Source organism: Gadus morhua, chromosome 3, assembly GCF_902167405.1.
Source record: "Gadus morhua chromosome 3, gadMor3.0, whole genome shotgun sequence".
In the NCBI taxonomy this organism is placed as follows: Eukaryota; Metazoa; Chordata; class Actinopteri; order Gadiformes; family Gadidae; genus Gadus; species Gadus morhua.
Window position 1 is genome coordinate 22,890,456 of NC_044050.1, and position 18,302 is coordinate 22,908,757.

At 45.7% G+C, this 18,302-nt stretch overlaps 5 protein-coding genes across 5 annotated transcripts in view; 4 read left to right on the forward strand and 1 right to left on the reverse strand.

The window, feature by feature from the left end:
* The first annotated feature begins 419 nt into the window (after positions 1-419).
* Positions 420-3,316, forward strand: chchd10 (coiled-coil-helix-coiled-coil-helix domain containing 10). Its single transcript, XM_030351849.1, has 4 exons — positions 420-611; positions 2,194-2,428; positions 2,505-2,646; positions 3,171-3,316. Exons 1-4 carry the CDS (start codon positions 571-573, stop codon positions 3,188-3,190), a joined length of 438 nt encoding a protein of 145 aa, XP_030207709.1. The 5' UTR covers positions 420-570; the 3' UTR covers positions 3,191-3,316.
* A 396-nt stretch (positions 3,317-3,712) lies between these two features.
* LOC115540495 (zinc finger protein 549) lies at positions 3,713-6,025 on the reverse strand. The gene is made up of 3 exons (XM_030351843.1): positions 5,442-6,025; positions 4,891-5,000; positions 3,713-4,797 (listed from the first exon to the last, which is right to left on the reverse strand). The coding sequence occupies exons 1-3, from the start codon at positions 5,722-5,724 to the stop codon at positions 3,946-3,948; spliced, it is 1,245 nt and encodes a 414-aa protein (XP_030207703.1). The 5' UTR covers positions 5,725-6,025; the 3' UTR covers positions 3,713-3,945.
* Positions 6,026-7,637: 1,612 nt separating this feature from the next.
* On the forward strand, positions 7,638-9,202 carry ddt (D-dopachrome tautomerase). The gene is made up of 3 exons (XM_030351850.1): positions 7,638-7,929; positions 8,026-8,201; positions 8,915-9,202. Exons 1-3 carry the CDS (start codon positions 7,822-7,824, stop codon positions 8,985-8,987), a joined length of 357 nt encoding a protein of 118 aa, XP_030207710.1. The 5' UTR covers positions 7,638-7,821; the 3' UTR covers positions 8,988-9,202.
* A 1,266-nt stretch (positions 9,203-10,468) lies between these two features.
* Positions 10,469-12,610, forward strand: gstt1b (glutathione S-transferase theta 1b). Its single transcript, XM_030351845.1, has 5 exons — positions 10,469-10,679; positions 10,921-11,008; positions 11,238-11,388; positions 11,587-11,763; positions 12,118-12,610. The coding sequence occupies exons 1-5, from the start codon at positions 10,568-10,570 to the stop codon at positions 12,313-12,315; spliced, it is 726 nt and encodes a 241-aa protein (XP_030207705.1). The 5' UTR covers positions 10,469-10,567; the 3' UTR covers positions 12,316-12,610.
* Positions 12,611-12,738: 128 nt separating this feature from the next.
* LOC115540793 (uncharacterized) overlaps positions 12,739-18,302 on the forward strand; it is a 30,062-nt gene continuing 24,498 nt past the window's right edge. Inside the window, exons 1-7 of the mRNA XM_030352370.1 lie at positions 12,739-13,549; positions 13,878-13,936; positions 14,274-14,367; positions 15,437-16,244; positions 16,672-16,700; positions 16,812-17,141; positions 17,575-17,657. Of these exons, the coding sequence (XP_030208230.1) occupies positions 13,324-13,549; positions 13,878-13,936; positions 14,274-14,367; positions 15,437-16,244; positions 16,672-16,700; positions 16,812-17,141; positions 17,575-17,657 (1,629 nt within the window). The 5' untranslated portion in view covers positions 12,739-13,323. The remainder of the gene's footprint in view (positions 13,550-13,877; positions 13,937-14,273; positions 14,368-15,436; positions 16,245-16,671; positions 16,701-16,811; positions 17,142-17,574; positions 17,658-18,302) is intronic.

Consider the following 18,302-nt stretch of genomic DNA (forward strand, 5'->3'; position numbering starts at 1 on the left):
AGGCCTGAACGGGTTGCTCCAAATTAAAGTTTTTTTGCGAGGGATTTCCCTTACAGAACTAACCATCTCTAACCTAATACTTAAACTTACCGTCTCTAACCTTATGCTAAACTAACCATCTCTAACCTTATAACTTAATTATCGATATATATATTATATTTTCAAAGCTATAATGTTTATTTCTATTTTTTATTATGATGGGAATTTATTGCTATCAGGCCTACCTGTCTTTTGATATTAATAATGTATTGTCTGGCACTAAATGTCTTCAGGGATGAATTAAGTTCCCATCCAATGTAATGTGAAGTGATGTAATATCATATACTCTGACGTGATGCAATGTAATGTAATGTGTGAGGTAACGTAATGCTCAGGGCCTCTTCAAAAGTCCCTTGACCTCAGCCATCTGTTGCTTGTTGTCTTCTCGCGATATCTCTCCAGCGAGGCAGCTGTACAAGGTCGTTTAAGACCTGGACACGTGTTCACGTCACCTAATATATTCTAGAAACCTTGACCAGATCACTTTAACCGTGGCTCTTGCTTTTAAATCCGTTTTACTGCGTAGGTAAGATGTCTAGAGGAAGCCGCAGTCGATCCTCCGCTCCGGCAAGGTAAACTTCATCACTGATAATACTACCTTCACATGCCCTGATAATAATACTTGTTTATAGGTATGTATCTACTCTGGTGTAATTGATCAATAGTACCGACAAGTGACTTATATTGAGAGGTAAGCAGTTGTTTGTGTAGACACGCTTCACTGTTATTCGACTGAGCTGCGTCAGGATTCAACATAGCTTCTCAAGGTCAGTAATTGACAGTAATAAAGTATTTATGTCAACAAACCAGTTCTATCCGGATTTTCTATAGGTATATTTATTTAGTGTGCGGTGGACATTGGAAAAGTGCTGCGTAGTGCTAGTTAATTAAGTTTAACTGCAGTATCTTGGAAAGAAACACTGAAGTATTACTAAACAAATATAGAAGTTACTGAGAAGCAAAACAGGAGTTTAATTAAATGTTTTGTAAGCATTTTCTTTAAAACATGAATGACCTCTTCAGCTAAGACCAAACTTCAACCAGACCCTGTTATGTAGACATACATGACATGCATCTAGCATGTTAATGTCACTTTATGTGCAAATAAGTAACTGAATGAATTATGCATTATTTACCACATACGTATTCAGATAAGGTTTAATCAAATTATTAATTAACAGCATTATAACCAATCTCATGTCAAACACATAATGGGAGCCAAGAAAGTGAACGCATTCATCAGTCTAGTTAGTAACATTAGTTTACTGTCATTTTAAATCGGTACCATAAGATACCCCATGGCTTGAAGCTACTGTTATCCCTCGACTTTCTGAGGAACTCTAGTTTAGATAAATAGTAGATAGTAAATAGATAGTAAATAGCTGCAGTAGAACATTTATAAAGTGCTGGTTTACACTGACCACTGGTTACACACCTGTCTTCCCATTGCTCTCTTCTGAAACTCCAGGCCCTGATATACATGAACTCAGTTGAAATAGTCCATATCCCGCTGCCTATTATTGGAAAACAATACCACATGTATTATTACCCCAGTATCTGGTATCTGCAAATATTTATATTTATTTCAAGAAGCCAGACACCAGTATCAACTTTGTTGCAAGTATGTCGTGGCTAACCAACCCGCTTCTAGCGGCTTACCAACACATTGTAAGCTACAGGCTAGTACCACAGATCTGGGTGATCAGGACATTAACCTTTCTTTCGCTTCATATATTTTCTACCAATCATAATGCTTGAGGCAAGGATCTGTAGGTGCATTACTTGTGAACACAAACTGGATCAGTAGCTGAAGTAGTAAACTGTAAAAAAAATTAAATAAAAATAAGTTTCTGTAAAGGTTTCCAATCAACCCCGTTAAGACTGGTCAATGTACAAATACACCTTTAAAATCAGTACCTGAAAGCCTAATCCACTCAAAGTGTTCTTTGGTAGAAATCTCCGCACCAAAAGAGGAAACAATGCTTAACTCCGCCCCTTGCAGTTCCTAAACAGGCTTTGCCGTCTGCCCCTCTTTGCCAGAACATGGAAAGACTGCTGGATCGCAGATTAGCTAGTGGCTAACCACCACACTGTTAGCCAGTGGCTAACCCTTGCACTGCTAGCTAGCGGCTAATAACCATAGTCCTTCTTCAGTCACAGCCCCGCCCCGTCCCACGCGCCATCCCACGCGCCCATGCCTGTCCAGCCCGCCCCTGCTGCCATGGCCCCAGCCCAGCCCCAGGGGCCAGGCCTCATGGCCCAGATGGCCACCACCGCTGCTGGGGTAGCAGTGGGCTCGGCCATGGGTAGCGTGATGGGAAGCGCCCTCACCGGAGCCTTCAGTGGAGGCAGCAGCAGCAGCCCGGAGCCGGCCAGGCCCGCCTACCAGGTGAGCACAGGTCCTCTGGCTGGTCCCCCTAGTGGTGTGGGATTACATTCAGCGACTAACTCAAACTAATTTGCAGGAGGCCCCCAGGCCGGCCCCCGCTGCTTCCGGACCCTGCCACTATGAGGTGAGGCAGTTCCTGGACTGTGCGACGACCCAGGGCGACCTCAGCCTTTGTGAAGGGTTCAGCGAGGTCCTCAAACAGTGCAAGTCCTCCCATGGTAAGAGTTCTTAAACAGATTCATTATAAACGGAGTATTTATGAACCAATATAGAGCCTATATAATCCCATTTGGGCCTCTATAAACCAATATAGAGCCTCTATGAACACAGACCCGCAATAACAACATAGAGCCTCTTTAAACCCATATAGCGCCTCTATAGACCAATATAGAGCCTCTATAAACACACAGATATAGAGCCTCAATAAACACTAATACATCAAGCCTCTATAAAAACTGAGCTTCTATAAACCGCACACTCGGTGGAAACGAGGCAATAGAAGCTCTTCAAAACATGGAACTCTATAAACATGTGTATGGATATAGAGCCTATATAAACAGACACATATATAGAGCCTCTATAAACGCATATATAGCCTCTATAAACACAGCCTCTATAGACATGTAGACAGCATTCTAGACAGCAACCTTGAAGTTGAAAGATTGTGCCGTTTGAAATCCATCATCTCTTTACCAACCCAAATGGTTTAACATTTCATCCTTTTGTGTTTGATTTGTTTAAGGTGTGACGGCATTGGTGTAAGGGTCGGCAGCCATTTGGAATCATAACACTAGAATACACTTTCATCTCTTTGTTTGTTTGGTTGATTGGTAATTGTAAATTATGAACGGTTTTTGATGAAACTTCAATAAATTGCTGCTAACTTTTGCCTCTGTCTTGTGTTTTGACTAAAAGTGGCCAACTAGAAGATTGGTTGGCTTCTCCTTGGCAAGACCTTTGGCGATAAACTTTTACAAACTGTGGCCCACTCACATCCAGTTGGTAACATACATAATAATGGAACTCCACGGTCTTTCACCAGTGGGCCGTAGGCTCATCTTCAGTGTGACCTCATACTAGATAAATTGGTACTTAAATGATTGACATGGGCAGTAAGCAGGGCGTGATTGTACTGTGACATTCATTGGGGCCTCCCAATCAATATCACCACCGCCATCGTACATTCCTTTCTAATAATGGAAAGACCCTGAGTGGTTCATTCCTTACTTTAATCGTAGTTGTCTCTTCAGAAAGGCGCTATTTTTTACACAAAAGACCAACAACCAGAATCTTATAGGATTTATTCAAAACGTGTGCAAAGACATACAAACAAGCAGACTTCATTCAACAATCAAACCTGTTGCTGCGGCGCGAGCGCTGTAAGGATCCATGAAGCCTTATGTTGTCTGAGTCTCTGACGCCCACAGGTAGGACCGAGGACCACTAGTGTGCACTCACCTCCAGAGGTCAGTGGGGGGGTGGAGATGTAATGCCTGTATCACTGACCCCAGTTGGGGTCAGTGGTTGTGCATGAGCTTCTGGTGTCTCCTAAGGTTGCTGGGATGGGAGAAGCGCCGGGGGCAGACGGTGCAGCTGAAGGGCCGCTCCCCCGTGTGCACGTAGCCGTGCACGTCCAGCTTGCTTCTGCTAACAAAGCTCTTCCCGCACAGCGAGCACTCGTGGGCCCGCCGGCGCCGGTGGCACGCCGCATGCTTCTGTAGCTCCGCCTCCTGGCCGAAGCGCTTGCGGCAGATGCCGCAGCCGTGGGGGGCGAGACGCCCGGGGTCAGGGGTCAACGGGGGTCTGTAGTGGAGTTTGTGGGCGGAGCTAGCTGGGAGGCTTTCTGATAGCGACAGTCCTGGCGCAATGAACCCAAGACCTGCGGTGAAGGACTCCCCTCTCCATCCCTGCTCTTCCTCTCTCCTCCTCTCCTCTCTCCATCCCTGCTCCTCTCTCCCCCTCTCATGCTCTTTTTGAAGCCCGCCCGACCAGAGATAGTCCTCCGCTTCGTCGTCGTCGACCACCATCACCGCGGCGACGGTACGGTCGTCACATGAAGAAAGAGTTTGAGTGAACGCCGCTGTGGTGTCGGACCACGTCTGCCTCTGGCGTCCCTCTTTCTGCTCGACAGGAAACAGCTGACTACCCGCTCTGACATCACTTCCTGTTAGTGGCTCCTGTGAGCAGCCGCTGGTGAAAAGCAAGGAGAGGGCATCTGATCCACTGACCTCCGATTGGCTGCGCGGCTCCTCGGGTCCAGCAAGGGGCGTCGGCCCCGAGCCGGCGTCTGGTCTGTTGGAGGTGTGGTCTGACTCGCTAGGCTCCGCCCCCTCCACCTTCACGATCCTCAAAGGCTCCGCCTCCGCAGCCTGAAACAGGAGAGCAGTGTACTCATGTACATGTTATGGGACGTATTCACAACAGTCCAACACACTACCACACAGGGTGGATGTCCAAAGTACCTCCATCTTGGTGGAGGTCACGACCTGCTGGTGGGGGTCCTGGTCCCGGGGTAAGGGGGGGGTCTTCTGGCAGCGGCCCAGCCCCCGAAGCCGGCCCTGGGGGAACGGACCTGCCGGACACCACTGCACTTTAACACAAAATCTTCCCGCACAGACACGGACACTCCTACCTAGTCAACCGTCTGGGGGGTCTTATTACAACATAGTCCTACCTCCCACTGAAGGTCTTCATAATAACATAGTCCTACACTGAAGGTCTTCATAATAACATAGTCCTACCTCCCACTGAAGGTCTTCATAATAACATAGTCCTACCTCCCACTGAATGTCTTTATAATAACATAGTCCTACCTCCCACTGAAGGTCTTGACCAATAAAGAAATCATCATCATAAATTAGATTGTGTCGTTTAAAATGTATCTGGAATTCTGCAAAAAGTCAATATGGAGGTGCGTGTATTTAGGGGTTTATAGGAGTGTCTATATTTGGAGGTATGTGTATTAAGGGGTGTGAAGGTGTGTGTATTTGGCGGTACGTATTTAGCGCTGTACCTGCCAGGGCTTCGCGGTGCGGTCTGCCCAGTATGCGAGCGCCAGGGAAGCGGACAGTCCCCTCGGGTCCAATCATTCTCTCCGCCCGGTACTTAGCGACCTGCAGCTCCAGGAGTCGGACCTTCCTGCGGAGGAACTCGTTGTCCTTCTGGTTCTGAGTTACCTCGAGATGAACGACAGCATATCCGTCGTCCACAACCTTGCAGATCTTGGAAACGGCCGCGTTAGCCAAGACCTCTATGATGGATGCAATCTGTGAGTGGAAATCCACGGGAGACGACATTGTTGTGTGAAAAAACACACTAGACGTAAAAGAAAAAATAACTTTAAACGTTGTATTTATCTCAGGCCATTCGCAAAATATGTCAAGTTCAGTCTTAAACCATGCCTCGTTGAATCTATTGGATAAAACCCCTTTAGGACAGCATAAGCAGTCTTTGTTTTCAGGAGACAGTAGTGGGAACTAATGTCCTGGCGTCTTGTTTTGCGGTAGCGGAGTGTTTGGAAGAGCAGCACGCTCTTCATAGGTCCGTCCGTGAGCACGCCGCCTGTTGTTCAGGAGCGGAAGTACTCATCACCCCGTTCCAAGCGTTCTCATCTCACGACGGAAGGCCTGAACGGGTTGCTCCAAATTAACGTTATTGGGGAGAAATACAGTGCGACTTTCCGTTACAGGGGTTTCGCTGTCTAAAAATGTCCGATTTATTTTTATTGCGTTTGTTCTTGTTCCCCTGGACATGTTACTTTTCGCCCAGCTCCGGGGAAAGTTAAATGGCATACACAGCTCATAGAAAATAAGAGATCGGAAATTGAATTATGCTAGACCGGAATAACGCTATAATTCAGGAGACTCACTCACCCATCCTTATGTTATGATAAAAACAAGCCAACTGACTAACTAACTGAGGTCCCCTACCTCAGTTAGTTCGTTTTAGACAGAACTTCTTTCACCCAGATCAAGAATGTTACATTACATCAAAAAAAAAATCGAACCTGTGTGGTGTGAATTCCACACCACGTTAATCGTTTTTGTGTAAAATAATGAGTCATCCGAACATATAACATTTAGGCCTATTTATTAAACTAATAATATAACGACATACAACAAGGAGAAGTTCAATGTGTTGACAAAAGCAAGGACTTCTTGTCCAGTTGCAGACAGGTCTCATAATGCTGATAACAGCTCTGCTCCCCAATAAAAACAGAATTTTCCCATTACACCTGATACCTAAACTCATAATGTTTATATATGGAAAAATGTAATGTATTTATTTAAAGTTTTTATTCTAGTGTGATTGTTTTACCATTATCAGGCCGATCTGTCAATTTTTTGTGGTATTGTCTGCTGCTGTCATAAACTAGGCCTAAATGTCCCTTCATGGATGAACTAAGTTCCCATCTACGGTGACGTAATGTGACGTGATGAAATGTATTTGAATGTACTGTGATGTAATGCCATTTAATGTGTTGTAAAGTATAATGTAATGTGATGTGTCATGTGTGTTAATGTCAAGTTATGAGATCCTGCGTAGTAAAGATGGCTAGAGGAAGCTCCGGCAAGGTCATCTTTATTTCTGATAACACCAACCCGACATTCCCTGATAATCATACCTTATGATCATAAAAACAATTTCAAACTATTCACATAATGGTTTTGGAATGTTTTGAATAGTTTGAGTTATTGTTAATGTTAAGACATTGTTATTGTTAATGTTGAACGAAAACTAAACTTATGAACCACTCTCTTTACCGATTTTTTAATGTGGAAACTGGGTTAGATCATCAGATTTTTGTATAACTTGACTTGTGACTTGCTTGACCTGAGCAATGACTTGTGACTTGCTTGATTCTCACCACAGTGACTTGGGACTTGCTTGAGACTTGAAGGTTATGACTTGAGACTAGCTTGTGACTTGCACATGAGTGACTTACCCCCACCTCTGCTTATATGTTTAGTAACTATTGTGGTGTGATGTCGGTATACTCCCAACAGCGGGGACGCGCTGTGAGCTGCTGTCGACGCAGAAGATTTTCTTCCTCTCAGATAATTGGAAAGTTGTATACTGCCGCCTGCTGGTACATCTTCTAAACAAATCAATGTATTAAATTATTCGTTTTCAATCACATTCTACAAAAAGTCGGTACTGAATATACCTATACTCGTTTTGTTTAAAACAAACTAACCTGCCCTGAAAATGAATAATATGCATCGATGAGGGAATTATGTGAGCATTACGATCATCCAGTAGGGGCGACACTTGACCTTTGAGCCTTCAGACAGTCTGCCTCAGTTAACTTGTATCCGACTGAACTGCAAAAGGTACTAACTAACGGTGCTGTGCTTCTCTTGCAGACTTCACTCAAAAGCCAACCACCAACCATGCCTTTCATCGTTCTGGACACCAATATATCTGCGGATGTTTTACCTGCAGACTTTCTGAAGAAGCTCTGCTCCTGCACTGCCGCTGCTCTGGGAAAACCAGAAGAGGTGAGTATCTTAAAACTTCTGTCAAGCTTTAGACCAACTTTTTTTAAGAACATGTGTTGTTGAAAGAACCTCTAAAGCCCCCCATGTGGTTCCCAGAGGATGAACGTTGCGGTTAAACCTGGGTTACCGATCCTGATGGCCGGGTCCTCTTCTCCGTGCGTCATGCTGTCCGTGTCTGCGATCGGAGTCACCGACACCGCAGAGAAGAACCGGGAGCACAGCGCCAAGATCTGCGCGTTCCTCGCGGAACAACTAGTTATCCCAGTAGACAGGTAGGTTTACATTACAGCGCTCTCTAGGCCCAGCCCAGGGGCATCCGTAGAAGACACAGTAATTAGTATAACAACGAAAGCAGTCGACAATAACTGTGTAATCCAAGGAATGCTGGGACTACAGGTCTCCTCAACTGTAAAAGCAATTGTAGAACATTATAATTAAGCTTGAAACTGTGGATGAACTCTGCTTTAGTTGTAAGCCTATCTGTAATGTAAACCCACACACTATACCGTTATCCACCACTTCACCCTGGCACTGATGTTGCCCAATTCATGCATACCAATAACTGCTGTTCAAACATCAATCTCTAACCTTCAGTGGGGGAGTAATCTTTAACCCCTCTCGCTGTTGGATCCACTACACACAGACATAGTACCGCACACTATTTAAGATATAAAGTGTACATCTTTTTTAGTTTGTTCAGTTCTAAACTGCCAGGGGATTCTATTGAATTAGGTTTTTCAGAGGGAGGGAGGCAATATTCCAAAAGGGAGGGAGGGAGTATTCCCAGAGGGAGGGAGGGAATAAGGGAGAGAGAGAGTATTCCCAGAGGTAGGGAGAAAGTATTCCAAGAGGGAGTCAGTATTCCCATAGGGGATGAGTATTCCAAGAGCGAGGTGGAATTCCCAGAGGGAATAATATAAGCAGTATTCCCATTGGGATTTGTTTAATTGTGGAGCTAAATGGTGTCCTGTGTTTTTGTTCGCAGGATCATGATTTGCTTCCACGCGTTGGAGCCTCATCAGGTGGGGAAGATGGGGACGGTCATGAGTTTCCTGTGATCACTTGCTGACGCCATGAAGATTGGAAGCCCCGCCCATTATCACTTACCGTGGCCAGGGAAATGGAAGCTCCGCCCATGATTACCTTATTGTATGTGAAGGAATGATAATAATAATTCAGTAAATGTTATTTTTAGATATTTTACTCCTGACATAACTGACAAGGGATCTGATGTATAGCCAAATAAAGTAAATCAATTAGAAAATATTGAAAACTGTTTATCTGTCCTTTAATACAAGATTTTGTGCATGACAATACAGCCAACCACGGCTAGCTCTAAAGTAGTGTTTCTCTAACTTCTTCTAGTACCCCCTCATAAGAATTTTTTCAGCCGCGTTCCCCCTTCACCGGCCTATAACATTTTGGGAGAGAAAAGAAAAAAAAATGAACATAAATAATGTAGGTTAATTCTATTTGGCAGGGTAAACATTTTAGTGAGAAACATGGGCCTGTGCTTCATGTTGGCTACTTTATCCCCATAAAAGTAGCACAAAGGCCGGGGAGGGTCAGAGCATGCAGAGGTGAATCCTATTGAAATCTATTTCCTGAAAATGACGAAATTTGGTTTCTGGTGGCCGTTTCTTCACAGATTCTCATTTATTGTTTTCAGGTTTAAGTTTCAACCACTTTTAATTGTCCAGCTTTCTGAATGGAAACTTGGTTTGTTTTTTTGTTTTTTATCTTTGACATTCTCATGAGTACCCCCTTACTCCAAAGTACCCCTAGGGGTATGCATACCCCCATTTAAGAATCAGTGCTCTAAAGAACTGACCAGATGAAGAACGTTGCACAGGCCTTGCTAAACAGCCACTGAAGGATGGGCATTTTATAACCGACCGATGTAGAATGTTGCACAGGCCAACATTATTATAGAGCCACGACCTCAGGATGGTTGAAACAATAATGATGAGGTGATTGGTTGAATCAGATGAGCTGGTTGGTAGAGGCCGGATGATGATCAAATTGGTTATTTGACTGGCTCCTGCGCATGACAACAGAGGGATACCAACTCGCCTTAAACCGGGTAGCGCAAGATTACAGTGTCCCATTAAGAAACAACTGCAGGCCGACGGTGAGCGTCTGTGGCCCCCCGTTGAATCGGGGACGGGGACGGAGGCCTCGTTCAGAGGAATCACTACGGTTGGTTGTTCAGCAAATCATCGGTGCACGAGAAGAGCAAGGCTCAACTGTGCCTTTTAATTCAGTTATTAAACCTTTCTGTTCTGCCAAATACAGACATAATCAAAATTGCTTTCCAAGCATATAAAACGGGTTGGATAAATCAACGGAGTAGGTGAAAGGTTGAAGACAGAATGGGCATGATCGAAGTAAAACTCAAAACCGACTGTGCCAGTGTTGTGTGTGCTTGATTCAGCATTATAGGGTTAGCTTTTGAATGACTAGGGTTAAAATGTAGATGAAAGGCGTGGAGTAATAAAAAGATAGATGTAGACAATTTAAATAGAGGTTGGACAGAGATTGGTGCGCAATGCGGGGCGGTTCTATAGTGGGCGGTTTAGTAAAAGAGGGCTGAGAAAGCTTCGTGTCTTCGAAAAAGACGCAAACAACTTTGAACAAGATGGCTTTAGAGATCTATCTAGATCTTTTCTCCCAGCCCTGTCGCTCCGTGTACATCTTCGCCAAAAAGAATAACATCCCTTTCGAATTCAAAAAGATTTCTCTGCTCGAAGGTAGGCATTTCCTCGTCAAAGTAGACTTTTTTTGTCATTTAAGTTTGCATGAAGTAATTCACCATTCTGGCCTATATCAAAAAACGTGCAATAAAAGCCCTTTTAGGCTGATGACCTGATACAAAGTAAAACAAGCAGAGTTATTTGCTGGATAGTAGTCGGCGGAGTGAAAGTTCTTATACGGAAAGGAAAGGCAATGATCATGACAGGCCGACTGAAGTGTTGTGTATTTTGCGTTCAGGGCATCAGTATGGAGAGGACTTTGGTAAAATCAACATGATGAGAAAAGCACCAGCCATCCGCGACGGTGACTTCTGTCTGGCAGAGAGGTATTCGTTTGTGTGGTCTGCAGTTTAAATAGGGCAACCGTTAGGGGTTATTCAAAGACATGGGACTATTTCAACTTATAATGGGAAAGATTGTACAAATTGTATGCTACCACATTGATAGTAAAAGTAATCGTGTGTGTGTGTGTGTGTGTGTGTGTGTGTGTGTGTGTGTGTGTGTGTGTGTGTGTGTGTGTGTGTGTGTGTGTGTGTGTGTGTGTGTGTGTCCCAGCGTGGCCATCATGCAGTATCTGGCTGAGAAGTTCCAGACCCCGGCTCACTGGTACCCCTCTGACCTGCAGCAGCGGGCTAGGGTCAATGAGTACCTGTCCTGGCAGCACATGGCCATCCGAATGCACGGCTCCAAGATCTTCTGGCTGAGGGTGAGTGGGCCATGCCCTGGTGTCTGGGGGTGAGTGGGCCACACCCATCAGGGCTTCTATAGGGACCCAAAAGAGTGTCCGTAGGACCCGGTGTGCACACCGTTCTAGGGGTCATCAGACCGCTAGTCTTTGAGCCATTTTGAGGAGTGCACTGTGGGGTTCTGTCTGCCTAACTGTATCTCTTCCCTTCTGCTGAAGCTCCTGATTCCTAAAATCATGGGGGTGGAGGTCCCTCAGGACAAAATGGACGCCGCGCTGGAGGACCTGAACGGATCGCTGAAGCTGGTGGAGGATAAATTCCTCCAGGATCGGCCCTTCATCGCTGGAGAGCAGGTCTCGCTGGCCGACCTGGTCGCCATCGTGGAGATCATGCAGGTCAGCCACCCCGCTGTCGCACCCGCTGTCAAAGGGATTCAAACCCGTCACCTTCAACCGCAAATCAACCAAAGAAAAGGGGACCTATTGTACAAATCCCAGGTTTTCTTGCCTGTGCATAAAAATAGTTATTGGGGAATCTTACGCCCTAGTGGTCTGTGAATAAGGTTGATCTAGGTTGATCTATTCTCCCTCAATCCCATCTTTAAGTCACTAGATTGCACCCCTATGTGTCTCTGGGAGAAGGGGTCCCCCCAGTGTTCCTTCTCTAGGCTCCTTCCTCTAAACACGGCGGGGTTCGGGGGGGTTTTGGGGAACTCTCCTGATCGTATTCCCTCTGTGTGTCCGTGTCAGCCGGTAGGTTCAGGTCTGGACGTGTTTGAGTCCCGTCCCAGACTCGCAGCCTGGCGCGAGAGGGTTCGGGTCGCCGTGGGAACAGAGCTGTTTGACGAGGCCCATAAAGACATCCTGGCAGCGCAGGAGATGGTGAAAAACATGGACGCCAGCAAGATGCAAGTCTTCAAGCCGAAGATCCTGAAGCTTTTTTTGTAACCTCAGGATATTTTGGTGGTACCCCAGTAATGTGGTTTCAGGCCATTTGGAGTTCACTTGTGTCACACAGTTTCAGCTGTAGTAGGTGGGGGGGGGGGGGGGGGGGGGGGTGATGATACTGTGGTCACATGTTGCACACTGAGGATGTTACCCAGCAGTCGCTCTGTTCCTGACCAGATCAATATCTGGTATTCATTCCAATTCATTCATGAGCTTTTGTATGGGAACGTCCCTCCTTAAAACTATTTGGAAATGTAGGCTAAATATTGCAAACAATAAAAAGACTACTGCCATCTCAAAGTATTTGTAGGTTTTTTTTCAAGCCAGGACAGAAATGGATCCTGTAGTCCTGTTTGAATAGACCTTGAGGGTGGAAGCCAGGAATTTCGGAGAGGCCACGTTTTTCTTATCTAGAGTTAACTCATTTACAGCAGTGTCACGTGGCTGCAACAAGATCCCATTGCACCGAAGAATAAACACAACACACAAAGAAAATGACGGCTGTAGCCCTTCCCGAAAGTCACGAGGCCGTGAGGAAGCTTGCTCATTTCTAAGCAGAGCTTAGGAAAAATCTGAGATACTTTTCATATTTATTGAATATTTGGAAAGTTCAATATTGGAGTACAGTTATCTGAAGGTATCAGAAGTGTGGCAAGACTGTTTGGGATGACAGAGGAATAATAGACAGGATGGACATAATCCTTACAATCATCTATACATTTTATAAAGTAGCTTGAATACAAACCACGCCTCTCTCATTCCTCACATTAGTATGAATTAAAGAATTCTCTCCGTGTGGTAACCTCTGCTCCTGAATTTACGGTAACGATGGACTCGTATTTATGGTACACCCGGAAGTAAACAAACCTCGATTATTTATTGAAATATTACAATTCATATATATGGTGTGACTTGACTTATGGGCGGGTGACCGTCGTTGGCGTCCTTTTGATGATCAATTGGCATTATTGGCATCGCAGCATAGCCGGGATTATTTTAAAGTAAAACATGGCGATGGAGAACTACGGGAATTTTCACACTCAGTTGGTTTCCATTGTGGAGGTCTTGGCTAATACGGCCGTTCTTGAGATCTGCAAGCTGGTGGACGATGGTTATACCCACCTGAGGCTGGAGGTGTCCCGGACCCAGAGAGAGAACCTGGAACTGAAGAGCAAACTGCGGCTGATGGAAGTTGGAGCCCCCGTCCCGCCGTTGGGGAGCTGCCCCGAGAAAGGTTGTGTTGCTGTTCTCTCACCTCCGCGATGGATGAGTTACAGTGTTAAAGGTTCATGACAAGGTTTCTGTCGAACGATGGATGAGTTAGTAAGGTTTATTATATGTTTCTGTTGTACGATGGAGGTGTTGTTTTTGTTGAACGATGGATGAGTTACAGCCTTAAAGGTTCATGACACTTTTCTGTTGAACGATGGATGAGATACAGGGTTAAAGGCTCATGTTTTTGTTCTACGTATCGATTGATACAAAAAGCTCAAAACTTAACCTAAGTATTGTGAAATATGAAATGCATATTTATACCAGTCATGAGTCTGTTTCATCTCTAGGTCACAGTGCTGACTCTCTCCTTGGAGGTCAGGATGGAGAAACGGACTTGCTTGAGGAGGTACAGTTTATCTATATCTGCTGCTCTACAGAGCTGTAATATTAGGTAAAGTTTATCTATATCTGCTGCTCTATAGAGCTGTTATATTAGATACAGTATATATATATATCTGCTGCTCAATAGAGCTGTTAGGTAGTTTATCTATATCCGCTGCTCTATAGAGCTGTTAAATCAGGTACAGTATATCTATATCTGCTGCTCTATAGAGCTATTATAGTACAGTACAGTATATCTGTATCTTCGCTATATATATGTTATTCTGGTCTCTCTCTCTCTCTCTCTCTCTCCCCCCCCCCCCCCCCCCCCCCCCCCCTCTCTCTCTCTCTCTCTTTCTCAGAAGCCTGTGGTGGTGATCAAGGCAGAGCAGCTGGAAGAGGAGCTAACAGGGTGCATCATGGGAGAACGCCATCGGGAGCTCCCTGCTAGCGGCAGTACGTACCAGACCTGGAACGAGACTAGATCAGTACCTTTAACCAGACCAGTACCAGACTAGTCTAGATCAGTATCTCTAACCAGACCTGGACCCAGACTAAATCAGTAGTGAGGTTGCTCGATAAATCCCTCTCTAGTGTAGTACATTTGGTGTAATGACACATTTTTCAAAGTTTGCACTGATCTAAATCAGTTTCAAGCGTTATTGAATTGCGTACCGTCTCCCGAAACACCAATCATCAAGGAGGTCCGAAGGATGAGTCCAGGGCCGTATACCACACCTCAGACGATGCACAGACCTTGTTTTACAATACATTGCAGAATCATTGTTTTGAAGTTGGGCTTTCAATTGATTTAAATATTGAATCGCACGACATGCTTCGATTAATCATCAATTAACCCAAATATAAAAAATGGCCGGGAAAAGCCTCCAAAATGAAGAGATTTCAATTTGAAAGACATAAAGGTATTGTGGCAGATTAGTAGAGCATTGAAACGCTAATAGAATTTGGTGATCTAAACCTCTTATAACACTACTGTGACCTATGTTCTAACGAGGCCTTTTTTAATGATCCCCTATTCCACAGCGGAGCTCTGGTTACCTCACCACTAGATAGACAAGGTTACAAGTTGTAACTTACAACCCCTTCCAATGAGGGGTTGTTAATACTTAAGGGGTGAATGTAGCCAAATTAATGAACATTTAAAATTGACCTTGCAAATATCGGATGGCGGCTGCTGTGCAAAATATTGAAGTGTCGAAATTTGCGTTTAAAATAAATTTACGCTTACATTTTTCCGGATTCATTTTTGACAGCCCTATTTTGAAGAATTATTAATGAGAATAAAAGATGTATAATAGGATCCCTTTAACTCACCCTCTTTCCCGCTGTCCCCTCTCTGTCTCTCTCTCTCTCTCTCTCTCTCTCTCTGTCTCTGTCTCTCTCTCTCCCTCTCTGTAACTCGTCCTCTCTCTCTCTCTCTCTCTCTCTCTCTCTCTCTCTCTCTCTCTCTCTCTCTCTCTCTCTCTCTCCCTCCCTGTATCTCGTCCTCTCTCTCTCTCTTCAGTGCTGGTTGAGTGCACCTCTCTCGCCCCTGAGAGCGCCGGGGCTGGCGGCGATGGTGGGTGCCACGCCCAGCCGGGGGTGGAGTTTTTGACCTCTGACCCAGGGAGCTCCCATGCGTCACGCTCTGAGTGGGCGTCGTCCTCGCCGTGCGCCGATGAGGACGCAGCCGGCATGGCGACGCCCTCGGAGGAGGACGGCCCCTCCCTGGACTCGTTCCATGACCTGTTCTCCTCCCCCGACGTAGCGCAGGCGCTGAGCGCTCCTGGCCTCTGGGAGGGAGGTGCGGAGGAGCGCCTGGCATCCGCCTTCTCCTTCCGGACCTCCTCCTCCTCCTCCGTCACCACGGCGAGGGACCCTCAGACCGCCGAGTCGGACGGGCGGGGACATCGGGACGCCCCGCCGTGCGCCCGGGGTCAATTCTCCGGCGGGCCAGTGGCCCCGCCGCTGCCCCACCCGGGGCACCTCCGCCAACCCTTCCTCCACCTGCAGCATCTCCACGCCCAGAGGCTCCACCCTCCGGCCGCGGAGCAGCCGTTCCGCTGCGGCGTGTGCGGGAAACACTTCTCCCAGTCCAGCCACATCAAGCGCCACATGAGCGTGCACACGGGCGAGCGGCCGTTCGGCTGCAGCGTGTGCGGGAAGCGCTTCTCGCAGGCGTGCAGCCTGAAGGTGCACCAGGCCGTGCACACCGGCGAGCGGCCCTACGGCTGCTCGCAGTGCGGGAAGCGCTTCTCCCTCCTGGGGAACATGGTGCGGCACCAGGCCCTGCACGTCAGGAAGGAGCCGCATGGCACCGTAGCCGCGCTCTAGCATCAGGGACGCCAGGGACGGTTTGAACCTGCCTACAATGGGTGGCTTGTGAACATTTTTTTTATAGTAATTTATATTTTAGTGTGCTGTTTTTTATAGCCTATATATTTCAAAATATAATGTATCAACGTGCCTACAATGGGCGGTTTGTAAAAAACGTGTAATAATAATAATTTATATATTAGTGTGCTTTTTTTTTTTTAGAACTGATATATTTCAGAAATACTGTTAAGGGTTATACAAAAAATTAAGTGTTTTAAATTAAAACTTTAATAAAACATTCTGGAGTCGGGCATTTTAATTTGAGTATTATTTATCAAAAAAAAAGTATTTCATATTTTTCCTGTGATTTCCAAAGGACACGCGAATATCCTAATGACGTCAGTAAATCAGAATGCAGGACAACAAACTGACGTCATCGCAAAGCGACGGGAACTCAGACGAGCCACAACATCGTAACAATTGGAAAAATTTTGTATTTTCTCTTGTAATGTAAAACGGGAGTCCCTGCATGCAAGGAGCCCAACGTGGTGAACCACAACGGTCGTGTTCGGCGTCGTCATTCTAATTGCTGCTCATTTGCGTGCGGCTGGTCTGCGGGTCAGAGGAGATGGCGATGATGGCGGATTGTGTTGGCTTTCAAGCGCAGATCGCTTCCATCATAGAGATGCTGGCCAACTCTGCCGTGGTGGAGATCTGCAAACTGGTGGACGACGGATACGCAGCCCTGCGCTCCCAGATGGACAGGGAGCGAGAAAAGAGCGAGAAGGAAAACGACGCGCTGCGACGGAAACTACGGGACATGGACGTCAAGATGCGGACCTACGAGCGGAAGATGAGGAGACGGATCCAGCGAGCTGATGATCTGCACAACGTCCAGTATCGGCCCCCCGAAGGTAAGGATGAGTCGATAAGGAACATTTTGGTCAACAGCCGATACATAGGCGTATGACACAAACTATATGTAGAGATTGTGATGGTTTCAAAACATGCAGATCGATATGGATCTCAGCATCCATGTTCTGCCGTGACAACCATCACCGCACTATGAATAGTGTGTAATAACAGGGTTCAGCTACACGCTGAGTTCTCTCATGTAACTGTAATGACACGAACAATTACAAGTGTTTTGAAATTAAATAGCATTAATTTACGTCCTCTTCCATTTGGAACGTCTCTAATGGAATCATTGAGACATATTCTGGTCAACAAACATAATAGATTAGAATATATAATACTGATGAATATAAATATTTCTCATACTGTAATATCATAGATTAAATGCTAAATACTGAGTTATTGTAAATGGTCAATAATTGCTTGTTTCAGAACCAGAAGATCAAATAACCTGTGATGTGCCCATGGTCACAGGTCACATGGCCATGGAAGACACACCTCATGACCTGTCGCAGGTAAATGCAGTTTTTTGTGTTGGGAAATATTTCATATTTCACTCTCAACTAATGTTGACCCTGTGGTTGGGTATGGGTGCCCCCAGCAGGAGGGCAAGGTCCACCTCAGCCCCAGAAGGAGGTTCGGGGCTCCGGGTCTTTCCACTCACTCCTTCTGTGTGGAGTTTGCATGTCCCTCCTTGCAAGATAACCCTCCCGCACTGCCAATAAGCAAGGCAAGGGCAATACAACTGGATTTGGTTACACATTGGCTACACTGTGTGACCCTGCTCCTACCAAGTTAGGATGGGTTAAAGAAAGTATCTTATGAAACTGTTGAGTTGTCGTTGAGGCTGTTGTTAAGGGCTGTGGTTGTAGTGATTTCTGATTGTTATCCATCTGTGATCGATTCAGTCATGCTGAATCGTCACTGGTTCACCATGGGGGGTTATGCTATTGCATTGGAGTGGCACAGCCACCTCTGGAATCTTGCATACTTGTGTTACCACGTTAATGAACCTTCTGTTCACGACAGTGTTCAGGCTGTTGTTGAGGCTGTATTTGAAACTGTTGTTGAGGCTTTTATTAAAGCTGTTGTAGAGGCTATCGTTTAACCTGTTGTGGAGGCTGTTGTAGACGGAGAGTACTTTATTTGCTATAGAAGAG

Excerpts from the sequence above, each read along its gene's own strand:
- chchd10 (XM_030351849.1), top strand. The coding sequence starts at position 571 with ATGTCTAGAGGAAGCCGCAGTCGATCCTCCGCTCCGGCAAG. Across the intron at positions 612-2,193 it reads CGATCCTCCGCTCCGGCAAG|TCACAGCCCCGCCCCGTCCC; the intron begins GTAAACTTCATC and ends GTCCTTCTTCAG. Across the intron at positions 2,429-2,504 it reads CGGCCAGGCCCGCCTACCAG|GAGGCCCCCAGGCCGGCCCC; the intron begins GTGAGCACAGGT and ends ACTAATTTGCAG.
- ddt (XM_030351850.1), top strand. The coding sequence starts at position 7,822 with ATGCCTTTCATCGTTCTGGACACCAATATATCTGCGGATGTTTTACCT. Across the intron at positions 7,930-8,025 it reads CTCTGGGAAAACCAGAAGAG|AGGATGAACGTTGCGGTTAA; the intron begins GTGAGTATCTTA and ends TGTGGTTCCCAG. Across the intron at positions 8,202-8,914 it reads CTAGTTATCCCAGTAGACAG|GATCATGATTTGCTTCCACG; the intron begins GTAGGTTTACAT and ends TTTTGTTCGCAG.
- gstt1b (XM_030351845.1), top strand. The coding sequence starts at position 10,568 with ATGGCTTTAGAGATCTATCTAGATCTTTTCTCCCAGCCCTGTCGCTCC. Across the intron at positions 11,009-11,237 it reads GACTTCTGTCTGGCAGAGAG|CGTGGCCATCATGCAGTATC; the intron begins GTATTCGTTTGT and ends TGTGTGTCCCAG. Across the intron at positions 11,764-12,117 it reads CCATCGTGGAGATCATGCAG|CCGGTAGGTTCAGGTCTGGA; the intron begins GTCAGCCACCCC and ends TGTCCGTGTCAG.
- LOC115540495 (XM_030351843.1), bottom strand. The coding sequence starts at position 5,724 with ATGTCGTCTCCCGTGGATTTCCACTCACAGATTGCATCCATCATAGAG. Across the intron at positions 5,001-5,441 it reads GCACCGCGAAGCCCTGGCAG|GTCCGTTCCCCCAGGGCCGG; the intron begins GTACAGCGCTAA and ends GGTGTCCGGCAG. Across the intron at positions 4,798-4,890 it reads TGACCTCCACCAAGATGGAG|GCTGCGGAGGCGGAGCCTTT; the intron begins GTACTTTGGACA and ends CTCCTGTTTCAG.